General features: G+C 43.7%; 1 protein-coding gene across 4 annotated transcripts in view; it reads right to left on the bottom strand.

Annotated features, from left to right (window-relative positions):
- Nucleotides 1-13,696, bottom strand: part of LOC134349770 (presenilin-1-like) — a 137,599-nt gene that overhangs the window by 109,520 nt on the left and 14,383 nt on the right. For 3 of the 4 annotated variants that reach the window (XM_063054641.1, XM_063054632.1, XM_063054622.1), the window contains exon 3: nt 2,203-2,355. The exons of the other annotated variant lie outside the window; for it this stretch is intronic. In XM_063054641.1, the coding sequence (XP_062910711.1) occupies nt 2,203-2,355 (153 nt within the window). The remainder of the gene's footprint in view (nt 1-2,202; nt 2,356-13,696) is intronic. 4 annotated transcript variants of the gene reach the window in all.

The raw sequence follows: 13,696 nt of genomic DNA, 5'->3' as shown, positions 1-13,696 counted from the left end.
ATGACCTGCTTCCAATACCTGCCAACCTCAGCACCTGGTATGAAGGTAAGACAGACAGGTGTGCTGCTTGTGGCGAGAAGGGAACACTTCAACATATTTTGAGTGCATGCAGAGTCAATCTTTCCAGCAGCATGTACACTCGGAGACATAACAACATTCTCAAAGTTGTAACAGAAGCGGTTGAGCAGAGAGTACTGCAGCATAACTCATCTCATGCCCCTTGCTGCACAGAACATCGCATATTGATTGTGAAAGAAGGCTCCAAGTCAAGGGTGTACAGCACAAGCCCACAATCAAGCATACTTTCTTCAGCCAATGATTGGTGTGTCAAGGCTGACCTGGATGGGAAAGGCAGTTTCCTGGAGCAAATAGCTTTCACCACATTGCGTCCAAATATAATCATATGCTCTGACACCAATAGAGAAGTGGTTATTGGTGAACTCACAGTTCCCTGGGAAGACAACATCGATGAAGCCCATGAGTGCAAGTTAACCAAGTATGCAGAATTAAGATCAGAGTGCAGAGGCAGAGGGTGGAAGGTCTCATGCTATCCATTCGAAGTAGGTTGCCATGGCTTTATTGCGTTCACTTTCCAGAAGTGGCTGCGTGACCTTGACTTCACTAGAAGAGAGATCAAGTCAACCAGCTGAGGCAGCAGAGACAGGACCATCATGGGTGTGGACCAAGTATGTCCAGAGGGGCAGATAGTCAGACAGTGTATCCATCTTTTGCAAACCCTTCAGTAGTTGCATAGACACCTGAAGAGTAGACTATCTGTTGGATGGAAGTGACCAACAAGTCTGATAGAAGCAGATGCCAAGTTTTTAAGCTCACCAGTGGGAGGTGGTGCTTTAGCACTGCTGGCCCACCACCTCGAGGGAGTCTTGATCATAAGCGGGCTGAAACTCCTGAAGACAGGTGGCAGATCAACTGATGATCCCACTGGTGATAGCACAGGACAGTTAACATCTCAGTCCAAGTGTATTTTCAATTCTGACTTTATTCCCTAGAAGGTAGAAGATTGAAGAGAAATTTGATAGAGGGATATAAAATTATGAGGGATACAGACTGGGTAGTACAAGCCCGACGAAGGGTCTCGGCCCAAAATGCCAGCTGTACTCTTTTCCATAGATGCTGCCTGGCCTGTTGAGTTTCTCCAGCATTTTGTGTGTGTTGCTTGGATCTGCAGATTTTCTTGTGTTTGTAAATGGAAGCAGGCATTTGTTGGGTGAGACTACAACTACAGGTCATGGGTTAAGGGTGAAAGGTGTAAAGTTTATGGGAACATGAGCGGGAACATTTTCACCCATAGGATGATGAGAGTGTGGAATGAGCTGTCAGTGCAAGTTGGTGCATGCAGGATCGATTTCAACATTTAAGAGAAGTTTGTATAGGTACCTGGATGGGAGAGGTGTGGAGGGCTCTGGTCTGAATGCTTGTTGATGGGACTAAGCAGATTAATGACTTGGCACAGACTAGATGGCCTGAAGGGCCCGTTTCCGTGCTGTACAGTTCTAAGCCTAAAGATGAGAGAGGTTGAGGAGATATGTGATAGGGTACCGATCAGGCAACAATTACTTCAAAACCCAGCAATTAAGAATCAACACAAAAGTGATAAACCGAAGCAAGTACAACCACGTGCAGAGTTTAGAGTGGGACAGAAGGAGAATTGGAGTCATTACAGAAATTCCATCCAATTTCTTCATCTCTGCAACTTGAAGCATGGTGTCTTCTCACTGAGTTTTGATGAAAGTTAGCAACTTGCCACAGATGCTGCTTGGCTTGTTGCTTATTCCCCAGCATCTTCTTTTATGCTCCTTTAAAAAGATACATCTGTTCACTAAACATCTCAGAGCTTCAGCTGAAATCACCAAGGCAGACTGGATTGTACTTATTTCTACAAGTATACCACAACAAACCCCTTCAGCAACACAAAGTAAATATGATGAGCAACTTCCACTCCTACACACCGAATAACCGATAGGCTGAGTTCAGGCTCACATTTAAATTTAGATCCATCTGGGAAAATTATCATTCTCTACAAAAATAAAGTCTCTCAGCTGAGTTCTTTTTTCGATACAGACTTCCATGTCGATGTGCAGTTACAAAACTGCCTGAACAGGGAGGAGAAACACCCGTTTTATCAGGCACAGACCTCTGCACACATTGCGGATTCACATCTCTGCACGGTCCATAGCCTACCTGATCAGGTCTGACAGTCTCTTCAGCCACCTCCTCTCTAAGGATCAGCAAAGGAACACACTCCTCATTTTCATCAGCACTATCCATTTTCAAACCGGCCTGCTCACAACTTTGGCAGGTTGTGGCTGCTTTCTTTTCTATGTCCAGATATGTCTGGTCAGGAACAAGACAGGTGGTTACCACATTATAAACCCATTATAAACCTGTAACACGAGGCAATGGCTTTATGAGCCAGAACTAGGGATAAAAACAAAGGGTAAATCTGCAAATAAACCTAGAGAATATAAAGTTCCTATCTCCAATGCTGCATTCCTCGCCACAGTCATAAAGACCACAGTGACTGCATTTTGGGAAGCTTGGGGTTTCCTTGTTTACACACTTACTGAACTTCAAGCTGACTGTTTTGGGGCTAAGTACTCCCGTCTACTATGATGAAGTGGTTGGTCATGACTAGAATTAACTCCAGACCAAGGACTGCACCTGTCGCAATTTGCTTACCACCAAAACAGGTCTAGAGTGGATCCAATCTCACTGGCCGTTTACTCAACTTTGGCACACCTTGTCAACAGCTTTTAATCAATTTTTAGCTCAGGATTCATCACTATCATCTGCTTGGTCCTAATCAACAAGCTTCCAAACCTGAACTTCTTGTTAGATGAGACTATATAATTGTTATTTTAATTGCTGTTTAACTTTCTTATGCTTGTTTATATTTTTATATAAATTACCCATGTATGTAACTGCTCACTGGCTTTATAATGGCTACAGTTCCTCGGTATTTTTCTGGAAACTTCTTGGTTTCAGAGACGGTACAGATTTACTCAAATGGGAGCTATCTTATTAACTGCTTCAAGCAATGGAATTTATTGCATTCAGCTAATTGGTATTCGAAGACCAGACCATGTTGTATCGGTCTCTTTTCTTTGTCTTCACCTTCCCTTTGCTATTAAGTTCTGCTTTCGCCCGCGTGTGTCTGTGTCTGTCTGTCTGTCCACACGCGTGCCCTTAACTCCTGGTGGAGTCATCGGGGTGCTGTCATGACAAGCTTTTTGGTATGCTCATCATACAGCATGTCTTGGGCTTCTGAAACCTGGCAGGTTTTTTTTAAATGAGGTCGAGTTGTTATCTCGACACTCAACCCAGGCATGGATGGAGAGTGTGCAAGGGAGCTGGCCGGATTTGAACTTGGGACGTCTTGCCCCGTAGTCCAGCGCTGATGCCGCTACGCCACCAGCCGGTAATTGTTCTTTTAGCATTTAATAAAAAACTGCCATAAGCAACTATTTTTATGCTTCATTGACTTATGAATAATCCCGGATCAAAAACATTATAATCAATTTCAGCAAGATGAAGGTATTTTTCAAATTATCTGAGAAATTGCCTAGTTCTTGTTTTAATACACCACCTAGTGGAAGTTTAAGAGTGTAGGAAAACTATGGTATTAGACTTTGCTATTCTGGAATAGCACCAAAATTAACATTATACTCAAATTAAATTCATTAGGTGAACTACCTAAGAAACATTCCAATTGTAACCTGGTGCTTAAAAACATTTATATTGCAATCCAATGAAATAAAAACCTGTTGTTTTCAAACTAATAGTACTTCGATTCCAATCCTGAGGTATTTCCAACTACTATCCTACAATACTCAGATTATAATACTAAGAAGATAATTCCAATTGCAATCCGACGATATTCTGACGCAACCCAAGTGATAAGAAGTACATACAAATTAAGCGTTACATGAGATTAAATTAAAACAATGACCGAAGTCATCAAACCTACTACAGAAAAAAGGAGGGGGGCTGAGGGTTTTAGTTTTAACCAGAATAAAATAGGCATCCATTAGTCTCGTGAGACCATGGATTTGCGCCTTGGAAGGTTTCCAAGGTGCAGGCCTGGGCAAGGTTGTATGGAAGACCGGCAGTTGCCCATGCTGCAAGTCTCCCCTGTCCACGCCACCAATGCTGTCAAAGGGAAGGGCACTAGGGCCGGTACAGCTTGGCACTAGTGTCGTTGCACAGCAATGTGTGGTTAAGTGCCTTGCTCAAGGACACAACACGTTGCCTCAGCTGAGGCTCGAACTAGCGACCTTCAGATCATTAGACCGACGCCTTAACCACTTGGCCACACGCCAACCCAGAATAAAATATTCCAGTTTGATAATATTAATGAAAATAACTGGATGAAATATACCATCAATGTTGAGTCTACTGAAATATGGCTTTTACATGATATTGAGAAGGTATGGGGTAAGATCCAGAGAATATCTTTGACAAAGGAAAAAAACTGGCTGGCTGTTAGCAGTATTATCACAGTTATGCGCTAGGTGCTGGGTTAGAAGGGCAGATCTAGGAGTTTAAGCTAGCACGTGATCATCTTGAGACGGTAGACACTGAAGTTAATGTGTTAGTAACCTCTGATTCAGTGCCTATGCTGCTAGGCTACAGTGAGCAAATCAGTAACCAGCCAGAAGACTTCAAGAGTTGATAACTATCAGACATTATGAAGTTTATTCTAGTATAATTTATTGCTGTTATATTTCTACCAATTTTCCCTACTCACAATATGCCAAATGAGATGACTCAATGTGTACTTGGAGGCATCACATGAATTTGCTGATGCTGGTAATGCCTCCAACTGTGGGCATCTCATTATATACTGCACACTTCAAAATATTCACCAATGCTAGGCACTGCTGCAGATTCAGAACAAACATGCACCCTCTTCCTTAAACAAAGTTCATTATCACAATCCAGCAAAGGCGATATTGAAATTGTGCCCATGAGATATATGATAATCAAGCCTTTCACATACCATTTTCAATTAGATCACTTTGAGACCCTCCGTCAGTCCCAGCTGTCTACGTGATACGCAGGCCAGGGCAGTACAACATGGAGAAAGCTGTTGTCCATGTAGCAGGCTTCCCCTCTTGATACAGCTGATGAATTCAAAAGACCAATACAGTTTGGCATCAGCAGCGTCGCAGGAGTTGCTGCAGCCTTCCCCATGAATGGGTATAACTGCAAGGCAGCAAAGGTTTGAGATCAATTTTCCTTCTCCAAGATGAGCTGCCAACCACGGCTGAAGCGCCCCATCTCTCCTCAAAGCACCTGGTTTTAAGGTGCCAGTGACCTGCCTATCAGTAGAAACAGTTCCACCAGGCTTAGTAGCTAAGCCATAAGTGAAGGCCAGGAGCTGGCCTTCATTTTCAGAGACTATTTGAGATGCACACCATTGGGAGCATTTAATCGGTAGTGGGAGCTTGTCCCCATTACCATCCCTGGCTTTAACAAACTTAAGAACCCGACATGATTTACGCAAATATAATCAGCATGATTTAGGGAATCATCTCGTATCTGACCAGACTCATGTCTTATGCTGAGATATCTCGATATATGCATGCAAGTTTCATGACAAAGCTTTTAAGTCTTTTCACGGGTTTCCTATAAAAGCTACCTTTTGCTTGAATTCAGAAGGTACCATTCCAGTAGGGCACCGTTTACAGAATTATACTTTACATTGTCCTAAATGGGGAAATGAACACAGATGGTAGTTTGCCTCCCAGGTGTCAAGGTCTGTGATGTTTCTGAACACATCCACAATATCCTGAAAAGGGAGGGCGAGCAGCCAGAAGTCCTGGTTCTATTGCCAACGAAATAGGTAGAAAAGGGGAAGAGGTCCTGAAAACAGAATACAGGAAGGAAGCTAAGAACCAGGATCTCAAGGGTTCTAATCTTGGGATTGCTGCCGAGGATAGTGAGGAGAGGAATAGAATAATGTGGCAGATAAATGCATGGCTGAAAAATTGGAGCAGAGGCAAGCAATTCAGATTTCTGGATAACTGTGACCTCTTCTGGGGCAGGTGTGACCTGTACAAAAGGGGCAGGATGCCCTTGAATCCATGGGGGAACAATATTCTTGTGGACAGGTTTGATAGAGCTGTTGGGAGTGGTTTAAACTAATGTGGCAGGAGGATGGGAACCAGTATGATAGAGCTGAGGATGAGCCAGCAGATGATGGGTGTAACATGAATGTAAGGAAGGTCAAGCCAAACATTGGGTACAAATGAAGACAAAGCAAAGAGTTAAATTGTACCGCAGAGGCAAGATTCGAAAGGGCAAAGAATACAGGACTGAATACGCTGTATTTAAATGCATGTGCCATTCACAATAAGGTGGACGGACTCGTGGCGCAATTAGAGATTGGTCTGTATGGCACTGTGGGCATTACTAAGTCGTGACTGAAAGAAGGCCACAGTTGGGAACTTAACATCAAAAGATATACTTTGTATCAAAAGGACAGACAGGAAGGCATAGGCGGTGGCGTGGCTCTATAGATAAGAGATGGAATTACATCTTTAGAAAGAGGTGACATAGGGTCAGAGATTGTCAAATCTTTGTGGTGGAGTTAAGAAACTGTAAGGGTGAAAAAAACATATGGGTGTCATATATAGGCCTTCAAATAGAAGCCAAGATGTGGGGTTGAGATTGCAAAGGGAGCTGAAAAGGGCATGTAGTAAGGGTAATGACACAATTGTAAAGGGGGACTTCAATATGCAAAGTGATTGGGAAAACCAGGTTGGTGCGGATCGCAAGAGAGGGAATTTGTTGAATGCCTACAAAATGGCTTTTTAGAGCAGCTTGTGCTTGAGCCTCCTCAGGGAATGGCCATCTTAGATTGAGTGTTGAGTAATAACCCAGATCTTATTAGGGAGCTTAACGTAAAGGAATCCTCAGGAGGTAATGATCATAATATGATTGAATTCATACTGCAGTTTGAGAGGGAGAAGCACAAGTCACATTGGAATAAAATGAATTAGAGACATGAGAGATGAACTTGCCCAGGTGGATTGGAGGAGGATACAGGCGGGGATGATGGAAAAACAGATGACTGAAGTTTCTGGGAATAGTTCACAGGGTGCAGGATAAATATGTCCCACAGAAGAAGTTGTTCTCAAATGGCAGGGGTAGGCAACTATAGTTGACAAAGGAAGTTAAGGACTGCATAAAAGCTAAGGAAAGGGCATATAATCACAAATATAAAGCGTGGGAGGAGGAGATAGCAGCGCGCCCCGCGCGGGCAGCCCTCCAGTGAAAATGATATCGTATCCGTTAAATGGGGCCGTGGACAACTCTGATTTGATGGAGACAGACGTGAAAGCACAGAGGAACATCTGGAGAAATTTCTGAAACGCAGGTTCGCTGCTGTTGTTACTGCGCGATCGAGAATCTTCCGGAGGGAAGGCCTCAAAATCCCCGGCTTTGCCTGCTGTTGGCGACTGAGATTGAGGTTGAATCGTTCGGATAGAGATGGTGCTCGGTACTCGGAGTCGGAGGGCTGATCGGTGGCTCGAAGTTTTCGGATGACTCAGAGTCAGACTGTGGTCGGCATGGCAGGGAGAATTTTACTTCCTTCTCCCGTCTGCGTGAGATGTGGGACATTTGAGAGACTTTGAACTTCTTACTGTGCCATGGACTGTTCTTCATCAAGTTATGGTATTGTTGCACTGTTGTAACTATATGTGATAATTATGTGGTTTTGTTAGTTTTTTCAGTCTTGGTCTGTCCTGCGTTTTGTGATATCACACCGGAGGAAATATTGTATCATTTCTTAATGCATGACAATAAAAGAGGACTGCGTGTCTTCATAATCTAATATAATGTAGCGAAAGTGAGTGGGAGTTGGATAATTGGGACAGTTTTTAAAAATCTAACAAAAGACAACTAAAAAAACCATAAGAAGGGAAAAGATGAAATACGAGGGCAAACTTTTTTCAGTTATATAAAGAGTAAAAGGGAGGTGAGAGTTGATACTGGACCACTGGAAAATGATTCTGTTGAGGTAGTAACGGGGACAAAGAAATGACAGATGAATATAATGGGTACTTTGCATCTGTCCTCATTGTGGAAGACACCAGCAGTGTGCCAGAGGCCTCTGAGTGTCAGGGAGCAGGAGTGAGCGCCATTGCTATTACAAAGGAAAAAGTGCTAGGCAAACTCAAAGGTCTTGATGTGTATAATTCACCCGGACCAGATGGACTACATCCCAGAGTCCTGAGAGAGGTTGCTGAAGAGATAATGGATGCATTGGTCATGACCTTTCAAGAATGACTTGAGGACTGGAATATTGCAAATGTCACTCCACTCTTTAAGAAGGGAGGAAGGTAAAAGAAAGGAAATTATAAGCCAGTTAGCCTAACCTCAGTGGTTGGGAAAGTGTTGGAGTACATTATTAAGGATGAAGTTTTGGGCTACTTGGAAACTAATGACAAAATAAGTCAAAATCAGCATAGTTTCTGTAAAGGGAAAACTTGCCTGACAGATCTGTTAAGAGTTCTTTAAGGAAGTAACCAGCAGGATGGACAAAGGTGAGGCAGTGGATGTCATTTGCTTGGATATTTAGAAGTCATTTGATGAGGTGCCACACGAGGCTGCTTAACCAGGTAAAATAGTCATAGTCATACTTTATTAATCCTGGGGGAAATTGGTTTTCGTTACAGTTGCTCCATAAATAATAGTAATAGAACCATAAATAGTTAAATAGTAATATGTAAATTATGCCAGCAAATTATGAAATAAGTCCAGGACCAGCCTATTGGCTCAGGGTGTCTGACCTTCCAAGGGAGGAGTTGTAAAGTTTGATGGCCACAGGCAGGAATGACTTCCTATGACGCTCTGTGCTGCATCTCGGTGGGATGCGTCTCTGGCTGAATGTACTCCTGTGCCCACCCAGTACATTATGTAGTGGATGGGAGACATTGACCAAGATGGCATGCAACTTAGACAGCATCCTCTTTTCTTGTAATCCCATGGTATTACAAGAAAGATACTGTCATTTACAGAGGAATGGCTGACAGGAAGGAGGCAGTGAGTGGGAATAGAAGGGGCATTTGCTGGTTGGCTGCCAGTGATTAGTTGTGTTCCTCAGGGTTCGGTATTGGGTCCGCAACTTTTCGCATTCTTAGTCAATGACTTGGATAATGAAATTTGGGGCAAAGTTTGCAGATGATACAAAGATAGGTGTTGGGCTAGGTAGTGCTGAGGAAGCAATGCAATTGTAGCAGGACTTAAGACAATTTGGAAGACTGGTCAAAAAAGTGGCAGATGGAATACAGTGTTGGGAAATGCACGATAATGCATTTTGGTAAAAGGAACAATAGTGCAGACTATTATCTAAATGGGGAGAAAATTTAAACATCAGAGGTGCAGAGGGACTTAGGAGTCCTCGTGCAAGACTCCCAGAAGGTTAATTTGCAGGTTGAGTCTGTGGTAAAGGCGGCAAATGCAATGTTGCCCTTTATTCTAAGGGGAATAGAATATAAAAACAAGGAGAAAATGCTAACACGAGGAATTCTACAGATGCTGGAAATTCAAGCAACACACATCAAAGTTGCTGGTGAACGCAGCAGGCCAGGCAGCATCTCTAGGAGGAGGTACAGTCGACGTTTCAGGCCAAGACCCTTCGTCAGGACTAACTGAAGGAAGAGCTAGTAAGAGATTTGAAAGTGGGAGGGGGAGGGGGAGGGGGAGATCCAAAATGATAGGAGAAGACAGGAGGGGGAGGGATGGAGCCAAGAGCTGGACAGGTGATAGGCAAAAGGGATATAAGAGGATCATGGGACAGGAGGCCCAGGGAGAAGGAAAAGGGGGAGTCGACTGGGGTGATATACTGCGTCCGGTGCTCCCAATGTGGCCTTTTATATATTGGCGAGACCCGACGCAGACTGGGAGACCGCTTTGCTGAACATCTACGCTCCGTCTGCCAGAGAAAGCAGGATCTCCCAGTGGCCACACATTTAAATTCCACATCCCATTCCCATTCTGACATGTCTATCCACAGCCTCCTCTACTGTAAAGATGAAGCCACACTCAGGTTGGAGGAACAACACCTTATATTCCGTCTGGGTAGCCTCCAACCTGATGGCATGAACATCGACTTCTCTAACTTCCGCTAAGGCCCCACCTCCCCCTCATACCCCATCTGTTACTTATTTTTATGCACACATTCTTTCTCTCACTCTTTTTCTCCCTCTGTCCCTCTGAATATACCTCTTGCCCATCCTCTGGGTCCCCCCCCCCGTCTTTCTTCCCAGACCTCCTGTCCCATGATCCTCTTGTATCCCCTTTTGCCTATCACCTGTCCAGCTCTCGGCTCTATCCCTCCCCCTCCTGTCTTCTCCTATCATTTTGGATCTCCCCCTCCCCCTCCAACTTTCAAATCCCTTACTCACTCTTCCTTCAGTTAGTCCTGACGAAGGGTCTCGGCCTGAAACGTCGACTGCACCCCTTCCTACAGATGCTGCTTGGCCTGCTGCGTTCACCAGCAACTTTGATGTGTGTTGCTTGAATTTCCAGCATCTGCAGAATTCCTGTTGTTTACTAGATGTTACTGTTATTTTAGGTTTTATGTGTTATTTGGCATGATTTTGTAGGTTATTTTTTGGGTCTGGGAAGGCTCAAAAATTTTTCCCATATTAATAAATGGTAATTGCTTATTCACTTTACGACATTCCAGCTTATGAACCGTTTCATAGGAACGCTCTACCTTCGGATAGCGGAGGAAACCTGTAAACATTTCAGAAGATTTATCCTGGACCCAACATATTGATGCAATTACAAAGAAAGCACACCATTATCTCCTAATATTTCATTAGGAGTTTGAGGAGATTTGATGCGTCACCAAAGACTCTTGCAAATTTCTACAGATGTACAGTGGAGAGCATTTGACTTGTTGCGTCTTCATCCGATATAGAGCCTCCGATGCACAGGATTGAAAGAAGATGCAATGGGTTGCAGACTCGGGGTACATCACAAACACCGCCCTTCCCACCATCAAAGATATCTTCAAGCAATGATACCTCAAAGTGGTGGCATCCATCATTAAGGACCCTCACCATCCATGATGCACTCTCTTTTTGTTAGTACTATTAGGGAGGTACAGGAACCTGAAAACCCACATTCAGCATTTCAGGAAAGGCTTCTTTCCCTCCAACATCAAGTTTCTGAACTGTTCATGAACACTACTTCATTATCTGTTTTTTTGCACTGTTTTCACAGCTTAAAATCATTTTTATATTTGCACTGTACTCTGCTGTGAAACAACAAATTTCAGGGTATATGGTGATAATAAACCTGATTCTGATTAATGCCAGTCTTTCTCAGACCTGCAGTTTTTTTCTTCCGACCACAAAGACTGGCTCAAGCTAAGCCCAGGCTTTAACAAGCATCTTAAATAAGCACAGACGGGTAGAGAAGGTGAGAGCCCGAGTAATTCCAGAGATTGCAACCTACACAGATGGCAGATCTGGAAATAGGTAATGCAGACCAAGCAAGCTGATGGTTTTGGCCGATGGAAGTTACAATGGAAGACCCAGCCTAAGATATCAAAAACATTGATGAAAATTTAAAAATCCAGTTGCTGCTAAACAACGATAGGATAGAGGTAATGGATGGACAAGGGCTAGTACACATGTTAAATAATTTTTAAACCAATGCTGAGAATTTAAACAGATAAGAAACTAACTATTGGGTAATTCAATTACTAAGAAAGTCAAAAGAAAATCTCCCTGATTAGCACTCAAAAGTAAATGAATTAACGCCTAGTACATCAACCCAACCCCATACCATGTATTGATCTGAGCTGCAGAGAGCCCAGACATCCATACCTCACAATAACCTCTCTAGGGCTCACTTAGAAAGGGCCAATACAAATAATTTAAGTGCAAGCAGAGCAGACATTCTTTTGAATGTGCCAGTGTTTAGAGTGGCCTCGACTCATTAGGTGAGATTAAGTATTTGGTAAATTTCTCTCTTTCTGTTTTTATTGGTTCATTTCTCATCTGTTAGGACATTGTAATTTAGTGAAAATGGCTCTGGGGCAGTGTCTTGTACTCCATGTGGGAAGTCTGGGAGACCTCCAGTCTCCATGGTATTACAGGGAAGATTCTAGCATGAATAAATCATCTGATTGGCAGGAGGCAAACAGTGGGAATAAAGGGAGCCTCTTCCTGCTGGCTGCCGGTGACTAGTGATGTTCCACAGGGAACAGATTCTTTTTAGGTCATACGTCAATGATTCGGATGATGGAATTAATGGCTCCATTGTAAAGTTTGCAGATGATACAAAGATAGGTGGGGGAGCAGGTAGTTTTGAGGAAACAGAGAGGCTATAGAAGGACTTGGGTATTAGGAGAATGGACAAAGAAGTGGCAGTTGGAATAGGGTCGGCAAAGTGTCTCATCATGTACTTTGGTAGAAGAAATTAAAGGGTTGACTATTCTCTAAACGGAGAGAAGATACAAACAAGTGAGGCACAAAGGAACTTGGGAGTCCTTGTGCAGGTTTTCCTAGAGGATAATTTATAGGTTAAATTGGTGGTGAGGAAGGCAAATGCCTTCATTTCAAGAGGACTAGAATATAAAAGCAAGGATGTAAAATTAGTCAGCTCCCTCAGGGGTACTAGCTTCTGTTGCATCCAAGACATCCTTAAGGAGCAGTGCCTGAGGAGGATGCCATCTATCATTAAGGAATCCCACAATTCAGGACAAGCCATCTTCTCATTTTTACCATTGTAAAATCAAGGGACCCACTCTGCTTCTTCCCCTTTTCACTACTTATTTTAACTTAACTATTTAATAGAGGTACATATTTAATGTAGGGTGTATGGGGTGTCAGGGAGGGGTAGCACCTCTGGTGGGGGAATATGTCACGTCCTTTTCAGGGCGGTTAGTCCACCTTTGGTCCCCACCTGGCACTCCGCTCTCACCTGCGACTCCTCCTAGCTGTTTGCATGCGACAGCGGCCACACCCCAGGCAACGGCTACGACAAGCCAGCTAAACCAGGTGAGGGTAGCTGACAGGTCTCAAACCCTCGGTGAGATAGGGAGTTGTCTATCCCAGCATGTGAAGACAGACTCCGGCGGATTGAGCGGACGAGACCAATGGAAGGTCCAATGGTCAAGAAGGCGGTCTCTGCAAGCGTCGTGGAACGTGTAGAGCTGGACAAGACACAGAAGACATCCTGGTCATCCACTGCGCCTAGTCCCATTTCCAGCCGTCTCGAATCTTGTCTTGCCACTGGATCCAGATGGGAATTGGGAAGAGAGAGTGAGGCTGATGCTGCGCATCTCTCCCTCATTTAAATCCAAATCAAGTGCTAAGCCAACTGGTGATGTGGTGGCATCAGTGCTGGACTTCAGGGCGAAAGGTCCCGAGTTCGAATCCGGCGGGCTCCCATGCACGCTCTCCATCTGTGCTGGGTTGAGCGTCGAGCTAGCAACTCGACCTCGTGAAAAGTACTAATGGTGTCGAGGTCTTCATCGATGACAATGGATGAACCTTATACTTAATGAAACTCAATTCTCTCGATATTTATTGATCATGTATTTCTTTGTACAGCTGCCATAAAGTTAACAGATTTTTACAACATATGCTGGTGATATTAAACCTGATGTAACATTGAAGCTTTATAAGGCACTGGTGAGGCCTCACAT

The sequence above is a fragment of the Mobula hypostoma genome, chromosome 1 (assembly GCF_963921235.1).
Source record: "Mobula hypostoma chromosome 1, sMobHyp1.1, whole genome shotgun sequence".
Lineage (NCBI taxonomy): Eukaryota > Metazoa > Chordata > Chondrichthyes > Myliobatiformes > Myliobatidae > Mobula > Mobula hypostoma.
The sequence above is the reverse complement of the archived record's forward strand: the minus strand, read 5'-3'. Positions and strand labels throughout refer to the sequence as shown.